This window comes from Heteronotia binoei, chromosome 21, assembly GCF_032191835.1.
Source record: "Heteronotia binoei isolate CCM8104 ecotype False Entrance Well chromosome 21, APGP_CSIRO_Hbin_v1, whole genome shotgun sequence".
Taxonomy (NCBI): Eukaryota; Metazoa; Chordata; class Lepidosauria; order Squamata; family Gekkonidae; genus Heteronotia; species Heteronotia binoei.
Genome location: NC_083243.1, coordinates 147418753 through 147433145, shown reverse-complemented (window position 1 = coordinate 147433145; position 14393 = coordinate 147418753). Strand labels below are relative to the sequence as shown.

At 45.9% G+C, this 14393-nt stretch overlaps 1 protein-coding gene across 1 annotated transcript in view; it reads right to left on the bottom strand.

Annotated features, from left to right (window-relative positions):
• The window catches only part of PDE3B (phosphodiesterase 3B), a 137645-nt gene that overhangs the window by 34946 nt on the left and 88306 nt on the right, over positions 1–14393 (bottom strand). Inside the window, exon 12 of the mRNA XM_060261334.1 lies at positions 7758–7948. Within this exon, the coding sequence (XP_060117317.1) occupies positions 7758–7948 (191 nt within the window). The remainder of the gene's footprint in view (positions 1–7757; positions 7949–14393) is intronic.

Here is a 14393-nt window from a genome sequence, read left to right as displayed (position 1 = left end):
GATGCAGTTCTGCAGCGCCTGTAAGGCAGACATGTTCCACCAGACATTTGGTTGAGGACTGTAACAGCGTCCATCTGGCTGTCACTTTTACCCCTCCCACCTGCAAGGTGTTAGTCTGACTGATACTGAAATTTTATTGTAATTTTAATGTTCTTAAGTAGTATAATATAGTTGTTTCTATCTATTGTTGTATACTGCCCTGAGCCCTGTTACACGGAATTGGGCAGTAAAAAAAATGAATTTAATAAATCATAAATAAATGACACTATGCACATAAAAGGGAAGGAGAACATCATTGTGGATGCACTATCCAGAACCACCTAAGGGAGAGGTTGTTGATGCATTTGAATGTTGTATGTATGTTGGTATAAGATGTTTAACTATTGATATTAAACAAAAATGTAATATGCACCCACATGCTTCACCCATTGTACAGAAGCTTGTGAGAGCCTCACCTGAAGCAATGAACTCAAAGGAGGGACATGTGATGAACTGCACTTTAAGAAGCTTAGAAGTGCTGTACAAACAACTAAAGGACTGTGAATGGTTATTTCTTCACAGAAACAAAAAGCTTTGAGTGAGAGGCTGCTCCAAGCAATCAGATCAGTTAGCATCAGTTGAGCAGAGAAGTCTTGAGACAGCTGCATGCTGAGAAGAGATTCAGTCAGATTAATGTCTTGACTGAATTGAGTACTGACAGAATGGTTTCAGTTTCAGCTGAGAGCAGTTTAAGACAGGCAGGAGAACTGGAAGAAAATTGACAAGGAAGTTTGAGAAGTACACAAAGCCATTCAGTTCAAGGAAAGGGACAGATCTTCTACCCAGTCAAACAGGGCGTTAGCTCTAAAGAGTGCAGAGATCCTAGGTCTGGTGTGGTTAGAAACTGCCTTTTGATATCTTAAGAGTCAGTGAAAAACTCAAGACGAGTACTAGTGTTTCAAGAGAAAGGGTTTGGGTACTAGAAATAGTCTACCAGCCTTCTAGAAACCAAAAGAGCCAGAGAATACTCAAAGAAAGTGTACTGGAGTGTTTGGGAAAACATTGAAACAAAAGTCTCTCAACATGAAGATTTAAGTAACTGTGAATAGCTTAAGAAACTCTCATGAGCCTGAAAATAAGAACTAAAGTCTATGCATGTACTGGCTTTATCTCAGAAATCTCAACCCCTTTCACCTGATCTTTTCCCTGTGTTAAATAAAACATTTTGTTATTTTTGAATTCCAAAATGCCTCAAATGTATTTTAAATTGTTTAAGAGGATTCCTGATTCTTCTCTCAAGATCCTAGGCTGAGCCAACAGCCAAAATATCATAATAAGGTAGAACAGCTAGAGTTCAGCAAAGAAAAATGGAGGGAAAATCTTGCCTCTGAGGGAAGGAAGCAGACAGGGCTGTCATAGCAAGCAAGCAAAGGGGGGAGGATGGGACCCACTTGTTATCTCATATTTTTGTCATCTGAATCCATATGTATATTTGTTGCTGTGTCAAACTACGTTGTATAGCTTTGACAGTAGTGGAAGCATCCACAGATAAAGGTATAATGAAGAGAAAGAATGCTGAAAGTTGCGTTGAAAGGAAAAATAGACAATATAATATGCTTATGATCCCAGGTTCTGTCAAAAGGCACTCAGTGTAGACGTGAGGAATGTTTACATTAACTAGCTGTTTGAGTATCAGCTGTTGAATGCTACAAATAAAAACAGGTTGCCTACCTGTAACTGATGATCTTCGAGTTGTCATCTGTGCATTCACACTCATGGGATGAAGCGCCAATGCCAATCCTCTATCGGTAGCTCCAAAGTCCGGGATTTTTCGCTGCCCGACCCCGGTAGACATACGCGACAGCCCCAGTGTGCATGTCCACCTGGTGGGCGTGAATATCCCTCCAGTTCCTTCCTGCCGCCACCTATCAAAAGTACCATGACTGGCAGCAGAGGAGAAGGAGGGCAGGTAGTGTGAATGCACAGATGACCACTCGAAGATCATCAGTTACAGGTAGGCAACCTGTTTATCTTCTTTGTGGTCTCTGTACTTCACACTCATGGGAGATTAGCAAGCTAGGCTTACCTGGAGGAGGGAGATGGCAGTTATGCAGAAGTAGCGGCTTGAAGGACCAGGGTACCCAGCTGTGCTCTGCGACGCTTCCGGACATCCAGAGCATAATGTCGCACGAAGACATAAGGAGATGCCCAGGTTGCAGCCAAACAGATGTCCACCAAGGAAGCACCCTTCAGAAACGCTGTGAACGTAGCCATAGCCCTAGTGGAATGCGCATGGAGCGGCCCTGGCAAGGGATGCTAAGCCAACAGGGAGCAGAGTTTAATGGCTTCTGTGATCCACCTGTGCAGAGATCTTGAAATCCAACCTAGGGGCCACATAGGAGACAAATAAATTGGGATCCTTCCTAAATGGCTTGGTGCGATGCACAAAAAACAATGCCCTCTTAACATCTAAGGCATGCAGACGTCTTTCTTCCGCAGAAGAAGGAGAAGGGTAAAAAGTAGGCAGAAACACTTCCAAATTGAGGTGGAAACCAGACACCACATTAGGGAGGAACGAGATGTCTGGGGCCAAGGACACCCCATCGTCCTGAAAAGAAATGTATGAAGCATCACACCGCAGAGCCACTAGCTCACCTGCCCTCCTGGCCGTAGTGATGGCCACTAAGAAGGCAGTCTTCCAGGCTAGAAGATGCAGCAGGCAGGTAGCCAAGGGTTCAAAGAGCTGCCTCGAGAGCCAGTCAAGGACCAGCGTCAGATCCCAAGCAGGAGGAAGAACCTTAGACGGCGGGTGAAGCCACAGAAGACCCTTCAAAAAACGTTTTGTATGCTGGTGTGTAAAAACCGATGCGCCATCCACAGGGTCGTGATGAGCCGAGATGGCAGCCAGATATATTCGAATCAAGGAATGATTAAGTCCAGCATCAACAAGAGATAGTAAAAACTCAAACACAAACTCAAGACCAGCAGAACGTGCATTAATACCCTTGTCCCGCAAAAAGGACAGGAACTTAGACCACTTTCCCGCATAGGAGTGGCGAGATGACAGCTTTCTTTTGTTCAACAAGACATGTTGCACTCTGTCAGAGAATTCTAGAAGCTGACCCTCCAAGCTGTCAATCTGAGGTGAGGGATGTCGTGGAGAAACAGGCGGCCGCCTTGAGCCAAAAGGAGGTCCAGTTCCGACGAAAACTTGTGGTGACAACCCCTGCCATGGCTAGGAGAACAGGAAACCAAGTCTGCCGAGGACACCCCGGAGCAACTAGGATGCCCTCCGGATGCTCCTGGGCCAATTTGTGAAGCACTCTGATGAGAAGAGGCAATGGTGGAAACAGATATAGGAACTTGCCCATCCACGGAAGTAGAAGACCGTTCCCTAGGGAGCTTGGATCCATCCCTCCTCTGGAGCAGAACTGTTTGCACTTCTGATTGTTTGCCTTGGCTAAGACGTCTATTCTGGGATGACCCCACTCCCGGAACAGAGGTTCGAGGTGTCTCCAGTTCATCTCCCATTTGTGATGGGAGATGTCTCCCCTGCTCAGGGAGTCCGCTTGAACATGGAGCTCCCCGGGCAGGTGAGTGGCTACAATGAAGGTCTGAGAAGCTATGCAGGTCTCCCAAAGCTGCATTGCCAACGCACACAGCCTTCTGGACACAGTCCCCCCTTGATTTATATAACTGACAGCTGTCATGTTGTCCGACATCACAGCTACGGTCTGACCGTAGATTAGGGGTAGAAACAACTGCAAGGCCAGATGGACTGCCATGAGCTCTAAGAAACTGATATGATGGTCAGCCATTGGCGGGGGCCATGGGCCGCCTATGCAGAGATCTCTGAGGTGCGCTCCCCATCCCCACAGCGAGGCATCTGTTGTTATTGTGAGCAAGGCGAGGGAGAGATGCAATGGAGCTCCTCTGCAAAGATTGGACTTCATCCTCCACCAATCCAGAGAGTGAAGCACCAGCAAAGGAACTTGCAGAATCTTGGACGGGAGGTCTCTCACCAGATTGTAATTCCTGATGAACCAGAGCTGAAGGATTCGCATCCTCAACCTTGTGAAGCGCAGAACATTGGTAGTAGCCGCCATGAGGCCCAAGACACGTTGGATCTGCAGAACAGAAGCGCATCTCACCGCCTGAAGGAGTTGAACCAGGGAGATGATATTCAACGCTCGGTAATCTGGAAGAAATGCTAGGTGCTGGCTGGTGTCCAAAATCGCTCCTATAAACTGAACTCTTTGCGCTGGGATCAGGTGAGACTTCTTCTCGTTCACCAGAAGTCCTAGTGCACTCAAAAGGTTGAGAACCACTTGCAGATGCGCTCTGAGAGAAGCTTCGGACACAGCAACCACCAACCAATCGTCTATGTAGGGAAGAAGGATGATACCCTGGAAACGAAGGGAAGCCATAAGAACAACCATGGTCTTTGTGAAGACCCTGGGGGCCGTAGAGAGCCCAAAAGGGAGCACTTGGTATTGAAAATGGTGCGTCCCAATGGCAAACTAAAGAAACCTCCTGTGACTGGGGAGGATGCTAATGTGGAAATAGGCATCCTTGAAGTCCAGGGTAGCCATCCAATCTCCCTTGTTGATGAGTGAAAGGATGCTTTGTAGAGTCAGCATTCTGAACTTCTGATAAGCGATGAATTCGTTCACGCCCCTCAGATCCATGATCGGACAAAGACCACCGTCCCGCTTGGGAACCGTGAAGTACCTGGAGTAGAACCCCTGACCCTTGAGATGATCGGGAACAGGTTCTATTGCTCGCTTGCTGAGCAGATTTTGAACTTCCTCCAGTAAAACCGCTGTAGGGTGTGTGATCACCAATCTGGGATAAGAAGGGGGCTGAACAAATTCTATTGCATAACCCTCCTGTATGATGGACAAGACCCACTTGTCAGTGGTGATCTGCCGCCATGATTGCAGAAATCTGTAGAGGCGGGTAGACCCAGAGGAGGGGGGGGAAGAAGGGGGGATGCCAAAGTCAAAGTCCCTGCTTGGGATTCCTGCCAGTCTTAGACTTTCCCATGCGAGAGGAAAAAGAAGAAAACTTGGTTTTCCCTCCTGCAGCGAAGGAACTCTTGGCCTCATGCTGTCCCATACATGGCTTCCACGAACTCTTAGGGGATTTGGTGTGGTAGGGCTTCTTAGGTCATTGCTTGGACCATGGACGAGACTTGCCAGGGTGAGAGGAAGATGAAGGTACTCCCAGATTACGAGACGTCTTAATGCTCTTGTCCATTTCTTGTAGGACTGCATCCGTAGTAGAGCTGAAGAGACCCTCACCTTCAAAAGGGAGATCCTCGACCCAGGATCTTGTGTCAAACTGGAGAGCGGAGGCCCAAAGCCAAGAATGACGATTCAACATAATGGCTGAGGTAAGTGTCTTAGCTGCAGTGTCCACCATATGTTTTGAAGCCTACAGCTGTTGTTTTGCCAGGAGCATTCCCTCCCTCTGGGTCTTTTTGGCCAAAGTGCACTTATCCTCAGGCAGAGGAGCTAGGAGCGGTGAGAGCTGTTCCTAGAGGGAATACTGGTATCTCGCCATGCAGGCAGAATAATTAGAAATTTTAATACCAAGAGTGCCCCCAGAATAAAAGAGCCTGCCAAAAGTATCAATCCTCTTCCCCTCTTTATCTGGAGGTGAGATGTGGGTCTTCTTAGCCTTGGATGAGGACGACACTACTACAGAGTTGGGGCATGGGTGGTTAAAGAGAAACTCTGCGCCCTGTTCCTGGCAAGCGTATGTGATCCATATGCTTGGACGAGGTAGGGGTTGAGGCAGGCTTGGACCAAGGATATTTGATGGCTTGCAAGATGACCTTAGTAATGGGAAGGGCTACTGCTGTCGAAGTGTCCTTCTGCATAATGTCAAAGACTGTGTCATCAATGACCGGTTGAGGCTGGACCACAGGCAAAGACAAGGAATGAACCATTCTTTTAATGAGCTCCCCATAGGACTTCAAATCTTCAGAAGGAGAGATTGGAAGATCCTCAGCTATTCTGGATTCTGGGAACGATCCCTCCTGCTGATGGCCCGACTGTTCTTCCCCATTGTCATCTGAGGTCAATGGCGATGAAGATACACTCTCAACCGATGGTAAACCTGGGGCGTCAATGGCAATCCTAGTTGAGGAGGTTTTCTCGACGTCGGGACCACTGGAGCGTGCTGGCTTCCTGACCAACTGCGAGGTCGAAGTCAGCCTCAACGAATCTCGGCGACCTGGTGGAGAGTGTGCCGAGACTCTAGAGTGGTGTGAGGCCTCCGAGTGTTGATCCTAGTCTGGGTTCTGAGGAGGGTACCAAGGGTATGGCGAATGATAGGGATAGCCCCCAAACGGATAAGCCCACGGTCGCGGGTCCCAGTTAGGCCGAGGATGAGGACATCTAAAAAGATCCGAAGGCTCCCCAAATCTCTCAGGCTGGATCAAGGGCATCTTTGGTGTCGAGCAATCCCTTGGCTGTGAAACTTCTAAGTCCGATGCCAAGCTAGGATCGCTGCCCTCCTTTGAGTCTGCCAACCGTTCTACAGGGTCAACCTCCTGGTCGGAGCTGAAAAGGGAGGTCTGCGGAACATCCGTCGGGCCCGAGGGGCTCTTCGGTCGAATCAGTGAAGCGAGGATTTTCTTCGAAGGCTCCCCCGAAATGATCGCCGGGTCCTTCGGTGGTGGAGAAGAGGTCTGCCTGTCAGCACTTCTTTTTCTCCTTATGCTTCCTGGGCTCAGCTGAGCGAGAGACCCGGGCCCCTTTGGCCTTCTTGGCCGGGGTCGATGGTTTCGACTGGAATGCAGAGCCCGCACACTTGTGGAGGCGGTCGGTTCCTTGGAATGGTTGGCTCGGTTGGCTTGGCAACGAGACCAGAACCGGTATTGATGCGGGGTGGTCACTGAAGTGCTGGTCGACGCCGATGTCGACATCTGCGGTGTGAGAGCCGATTTTACTAGCGCCGCTGAAAGTCTTTCCGCTTGGTTTTTCTTCATCTGCTTGGAAAATTTCGAGCAGTGATGACAGGGTTCCACCCGATGACTTTCCCCAAGGCACAGCAGACAAAGAGAATGTCCGTCCAGAGGAGGGATCTTGTTCTCACACTTAAAGCACCGCTTGAAACCCCCCCCCCCCCCAGCGCTTTTCCATGGACAGGGATGGCGGGAGAAGGGCGGGGGGAAAACCCCCAAAGGGTTGAAACAACTAATAGTCTCTAATTTTTTTAAAATAACAGGAATGAAGAAAAACAAAGAGAAACCCGGAGAAGGAAAAGGTAAATAACTACTGACTGGAGTGACGAAAAACAAGTCTATCCGACGCGGCAGTAAAGAAGGAACTGGCGGGATATTTGTGCCCACTGGGTGGGCATGCGCATTGCGGCTGTCACGCATGTCTACTGGGGTTGGGCAGCAAAAAATCCTGGACTTTGGAGTTACCGATCAGGGATCGGTGCTGGCGCTTCATCCCATGAGTGTGAAGTACAGAGACCACGAAGAAGATCTCCTGTTTCTATATTTCCATCATATACTAGAGACTGAAAAGGTGGGTGATGATTAAATTTCTTAAAAGTTAAGGTTTAAAGTTTCAGAATCCAATTGATTATGATTAAAATTTCTGAAATCTCAATTGTAGCTATGATGCAAAGCCCTCCCTACCTGTATACTTAGTCTATGGTTGCATGAAATATATATATATGCATATATCAAACACTTTTTTTGTCAAATAGAATAAATATACTAGGTGTACTGGAAGCATTGCAGTTGAGAAAAATCATACCTGAGGAGCATTTGTAGCTACCAGAAAAGCATTTGTACGACCAGGATGATCATAATCATGCATAGTGGCTGCTACATACAGAGCCATTAATTCTAAAGCTGGAATATTTGAGGCTAAGCATCCGTAATTTTCATCAACAATACAGCTCTTAGAGGAAACATAAGCAACTTGACTGGGCTGCCTATCTGCATCTAGGAGGAAAACATAAAATATTAATATTTAATAATTATTTAAGCAAGTATTTTCAAATTATATCCAATAACCACATTTTGTGCCTGAAATTAAGAAAGTAATTAGAAGTTAAGAAAGTAACTAAGAACAAAAAATACATTACCATTGCTGGATTTTCCTAAAGCCACAGCTTACACCAAGCAGCAAAACAAAGAATCGCATCTCCTCTTTCATTCTATTTTTAAACTGTAAAATAGGGTTTCATTTAACTGTCTGTTGTTCATTGATGTCTTCTGTGGAGATATACATTGGGATTGCGCCTGCACAGGTTGGCTTCAGAACACTTTTTTCTAGCATAAAAGCTCCTAAAGGGAGTGCCCTTTCCCCTTCTGGAGCTGATATGTGTGAGTTTTTCTGCACAAAGGATCACATGCTCTGGCAACAGATACCTCCTTCCCTAAGTTCCTGCAGGGCTGCCACAACCACCCACACAAGAAGGAATCATGAGAGTTCACAGCAGGGCAAGAGGGAGGAAATGTGTTGTCTGTACAAAAGACATTGATAAACAACAATTACAAGTAAGTGCAACCCTGTTTTCATCTTCCATCTTTGGCACAGCCCCACATTGGGACCATTAGCAAATTATTCACTAGAGGAGCTGGGGTGAAGCTCTCACTGAAACAGAGTTTGCATGACTGCTTTCCCCATGCCTGCATCCCTTCTGGCTTGTAGGTCCAAGGCATAGTGCTTTATTGCAGGTCTAAGGCACAGTGCTTCACAAATGTATCCTCTGCAGACCAGGTCACAGCCTTGCACGTGTCCACCAGGGGGACCCTCCCATGGAATATAGCTGATGACTCTTGCACATGAGTGGAGTCCACAGTCACCTCCAGTGGAAAAGATCCCTACCATCTCATAGCAGGAGCAGATGGTGGCAACTACCCACCGGGACAAGGACTGGGACGAGGCACCTTCCCCTTCTTAGGGCCCCAGTAGCACACAAAAAGTGTTCTATTCCAATGGAATGACTTGGTCCTGTCAATGTAGTATAGCAGAGACATCCTAACATCTAGTATATGAAGGGCTTTCTCAGCCTCAGACCCAGGGGATGGGAAGAAAACTGGAAGGGCAATTTCTTGTGCCAGGTGAAACCTGAAAACTTTCTTAGGGAGAATGTCTAATCTAGGATGAAGTACCAGTTTATGTCATTAAAAACCTTCAAAATAATAATAATAATAATTTTTTTATTTATACCCCACCCTCCCCGCTGAGGCATCTAAAAAGGGGGCATCTATTCTGAGGGCCGCCAGCTCTCTCACCCTCCTTGCTAAGGTAAATGCCACCAAAAAGACTTTCTCAAAAGCAATGCTAAAGGCAATGTGGCCAGGGGTTCAAACAGTAGTTTCATCAGCCTGGCCAGAACCAGTGGAAAAGATGACCAAAGAACAATTGGGAGGGGGAGGGAAAGAATTTGACAGCCCTTTAAGGAAACATGAGGAGTAGATGGTGGCTCCCTTTTTTCTGATGGTTCAAGCCATCAGAGAAAGGAAGCCAGCATCTACCCCCTTGTGAAACGCCAAGATGGCTGTGAAATGGATCTTAACCAAGGAGACAGCTAACCCTTCCTGTGCTAATACAAGCAAATATTTCAGAAAACAGGGCTTCACTTACCTGTAACTGCTACTCATCAAGTGGTCTTCTGTGCAAGCACACATGAAACTACAATTTTGCAGGCCTGCCCCAGAGAGGGTTAGTGGGCTATAAAAATGATTTTTTCCAGTCACCCCTCCCAGCTCAGTGTGGTTTTCTCACCCCAAAATCTCATGACCTGGGAGGGGAAAGCACTGTTCCCTCAGATCTCCACCGCCATGTAAGGCCTTTCTCTTGGCTTGGCTTCGCGAACGAAGATTTAAGAAGGGTGCAATAGTCCACGTCTGCTGCAGGCTCGCTGGTGGCTGACAAGACCAATGCGGGACAGGCAGGTCCGGCCACAGTGGCTGCAGGGAAAAGTCTGATTTAGGGTTGGTGCTGTAGCAGTGCGATTCTTCCTCAATCTCCTTTTGTCCTCAAGACCAGCTATGCGTGCGTTCTCAAAAGAAGAGACAGACTGGTGGATGGTGTGCCTCCATGCTTTGCGATCTGAGGCTAGGTCAGACCACTGGTGATGGTTGATGCGACAGGTGCCAAGGGATTTCTTCAAGGAGTCATGTAAGGCAATATGTAGTGAAATAGCCCACAGCAGGGAAAGGAGGGAGGAGTGTGCCTGCACAGAAGACCACTAGATGAACAACAGTTACAGGTTAAGGACAACCCTATTTTCATCTTTTGTGGCTTCTGTGCAGTCCCACATCAGAGAATCACTTACAGTGAGAGGAGGCAGGTGTGGACATAGTCAATGGAACACTGATTGCAGTACTGCCTTCCCCATAGCAGCCTTTTGCCAAGAACGGATGTCCACTGAGTTGTGTTTCATGAACATCGAGGGCACAGACCATGTCGCAGCTTTACAGATGTCTGAGGGACAGTCTAGCCATGAAAGCAGCTGAGGAATGTGCTGATATAGCTAGAGGACAATAATAGCCTGAGTCTTTGTAGGCTAATCTAATGGTCGCTACTATCCATCTGGATAGAGTTTGAGTGGAGGCTGATTTGCCTCTATTATGCTCTTGGTAACAAATAAATAAATTCCTGTCTTTTCTAAAATGTTGTTTAAAACTCAAGTAAAATAAAAGACCTGACACCTAAAGAATGTAGTTGTCATTCAGTGGGAGAATGAGGGTTTTGGGGAAAAGGTGGGCAGCATAATGTCCTCAGACATATGAAATTTGGGCAAAAAAAAAATCCAATTTGGGTCTCAGGACAACCTTGTCCATAAGAAATTTCAGAAAAGGGGGGGAGTCACGGTAAGAGCACTCAGTTCCCCCACCCATCTGGCGAAAGTGATGACCACAAGGAAAGCGGTCTTGAAAGACACACAGGTTCAAATGGTTTATGATTCAGTTTAGATAGAACAAGTGACAATGAGCACTGGGAATGGTGTGTACATGTGGGGATATAAATTACATAATCCCTTCAAAAATGCTTGGCTTCTGAATATGAAAACAGGGGAACATCATTTACAAGATTGTGGTTGAAAAAATGGCTGCCAAATAAACTTTAAAGGATGATAGGCTTAGCCCCTTACCCCTTAATTGGCAATCTTTTAGAATAGAGCAGGATTTGGGCTGGATGCCCTCAACAGAAGCCCAATCACAGAACCGAGTCCATTTAAGGCTGTAAGACTTTCTGGTAGTAGTGGTAGTAGTAGTAGTAGATGGGTTCTGTACTGCCTCTAAGACTTCTTGGACTCCCTGATCTAAATGTCTGGTGGAGCTATCCACCAGGCTGTGAGACAAAATGCCCAGAGATTCAGGTGTCTGGAGGTCCAGCCCATGGTCAGGAGGTCCAGTTCCAGCAGCAGAGGTCAGTGAACCCCTTGAGTCATTGTCCAAAGAAGAGGAAACCAAACCCTGTGGGGTAGTAGGCTAACATAATGCAAGTAGCCTTATTTACTCTTAACTTTGTGATCACCTTGTGCAAGAGGACAAAATGGGGGAAAGCATAAAAAAAGAATGGAAAACATTTCCAAGAGAGTGGTGTTCTATGCCAGCCTTGGAACAGTAATTTGCACATTTTTGTTGGTGTTGGAGGCAAACAGGTCTACATTGGAAACCCCCATTGCTGAAAAATGGGAATTAGGAACTGGTCCTTTATGGCCCATTTGTGACAACTTTCGTATGTTCCTGCTCAGGTGGCCCACTGATGAGTTTTATGCTGTACACAGCTGTAAGGCTTATGTCATGCTGTACTGCATACTGCCAGATGTTTATGGCCTTTGTGCATAACCTCATGGAGCCTGTGTCTCCTTGTTTGTTTACAAAATACATGGCTGTGATGCTGTCGGTAGTCAATAGCACTTTGTCCCTCCAGGTGGCCTGTAAAAGAACAAAGAGCATGCTTTATTGCCAATAGCTCCAGCAGGCTAATGTGAAGAGAAGGTTCGCTAGTGGACCAGAATCCTTGGGTGGTATGGGACCAGCAGTATGCTCCCCATCCTGTAAGAGAGGCATCCATGAAAAGCTGGGTGTCATAAGGATGTGTCCCCAAGCTTATCCCTACAGAGAGATGTGCTGTTGATGTCCACCAGGTCAGGGAGTGCATCACTGCTCTGGAAACAGAAAAATGTGTCCTTATAAAGTGTGTGTATGAATAGGCATGCATAGGGAGTTATAGCTGTTGTGGAGGCCATGTAACCAAGCAACCGCTGGATGTTCCTGACAGTATGGAACCTACAGGCTGAAAGTCTGGATGCTAGGGAAACCAGGCATTCTGCCCTGTGCAAAGGGAGGAACACCCTACTGCAGACAGAGTTCAAGAGAACCCCTATAAATTCAATGGATTGGGTGGGGACCAAATGAGATTTCTCTTTATTAATCAGCAGGCCCAAAGCTTCAGAAACTGATAGAGCAGTCAAAATTTTCCAAAAGTGCTGAAAAACCAAAAAAAAAAAGACATTATTTTCATTTTGTTATCTATTGCAAAAACTGAAATTGCCATAAAGTGAAAATACAAACATCCTCCATCTCTTCAATTTAGAAGAAAAGAATTTGGGACTATTTTATTTTAGCCAAATTGGCATACTCTTCTTCACAGGTCTCTCCACAAACTTGTTAAAAGATGGCTGAATTCTGATATCTGGTTATCACTTACTTTATTCAAGAAGACGTTTTACCACAGAATCCTGTGTATTCAAGTTTGATCTATTTCTTATTGTCTGAGATACAGCTGTACTGTTTGAATTGTTGTTTTTCAATACAAATTTTAAAAGGGAAAAAAATATTTTTCAAAAGAGTATCTGGAGAGTTGGCCACAAAGAGCCAGTCATCAAAAAATGGGTAGAGTACATAACTCCATAACCTTAAATAAGCAACCATTTCTGACATGCATTTAGTAAATATTCTGGGGCCTGATGCCAACTCGAAAGGTAAGACTATATATTCATACGACTTCTCATTATAACAGAATCTGAGATACTTCTGGCAAGATGCATGTATGGATACATGAAAATATTCATCTTTGGGCTTTATAATGGCAAGCCATATTCCTGGAGTAATGGAAGGATCTCTTATAAGGATAACATATGGAATTTTGGGACTCACAAGTGTTTATTTAGTCCCCTAAGGTCCAGGATGGGTCTTTTGCCTCCATCCTTTTTACCAATGGCAAAATATCTTGAGTAGAACTCTAGAGTTGTCATTAATGAGTACCTCTCTAATAGCACCTTTTTAAAACAAGGTCTGTATCTCCGTCAAGAGGAGTTCCGAAGCAAGGATTGAAATGTCAAATAATAAACTTTTATTACTGACAGAACCCAAGAACTGTTTGTAGCATGCAAAAAAGAAAGAACCTGTTCAGAAAAACAGGCAACCTTTCTAGTCAAAGGGCAGCCAAGAATTTAGGCAGCTGATCCCTCAGAGAAGAGCCAGCATTTTTGCCTCTGGATTTAGACTAGCACCTCTTCTGGCCTTGATTTTGGTATAAAGGCTTAGTACGCTCCTAGAGATTCTGAGAGACTTAGCTATTAACCTGTATTTCCTCAGTCTCTCGATGATGTCATCTGTTTGGTCACTAAACAATTCATTTCCCTCAAAGGGAAAGTCCTGCAGCTCTAAGCCAGGAATATTGTCTCATAAGGAGACCTGATGCCATCACCCTACCACAGCAGTCAATATCATGGCATGAGACACTGAGTTGTTGCTTCCCAAGCTTTTTCCCTTCAGAGACCAGGGCTTTAGCCAATGGCTTTTTGTCATCTGGAAGCACCTCTATAAACTGGACCAGAGGTATCAAACTCATTTGCTACAAGGACCAGATCTGACATAAATGTCACTTTGTTGGACCAGGCTGGGCCATGTGTGCCATAAATGCAACACCAGGTATCAGAGATATAAACTTGATAAAGGTGATTTCAGATACTGAATGGCAATAGCAGGTGATTGACAATAGCAGCTGGATTAGATTAGGTGTGATATGTAGAGGGGTAATAAACATGAAGATATCCGCATTAGTAATGAGACAGGAGGCAGTGGCAACCCCAGACAATCATAGAATCATAGAGTTGGAATTGACCTTCAGGGTAATCTAGTCCAGCCCCCTGCACAATACAGGAAATTCACAAATACCTCCCCCCCCCATTATCATTGCCCCTGCTCCATGCCCAGAAGATGGCAAAAAAACCTCCAGGATCCCTGGCCACAATGGCCTGGAGAAAATTGGTTCCTGACCCCAAAGTGGCAATCAGCATTTCCCTCGGTGTCTAGGAAAGGACTTCAAGAACCAAGTACTGATACAGAGAGAGAAGCAGGAGAGAATTTTACCCCACCCCACACTCAACCAAATGCAAATCTACTTGATTTCCTTTTATAG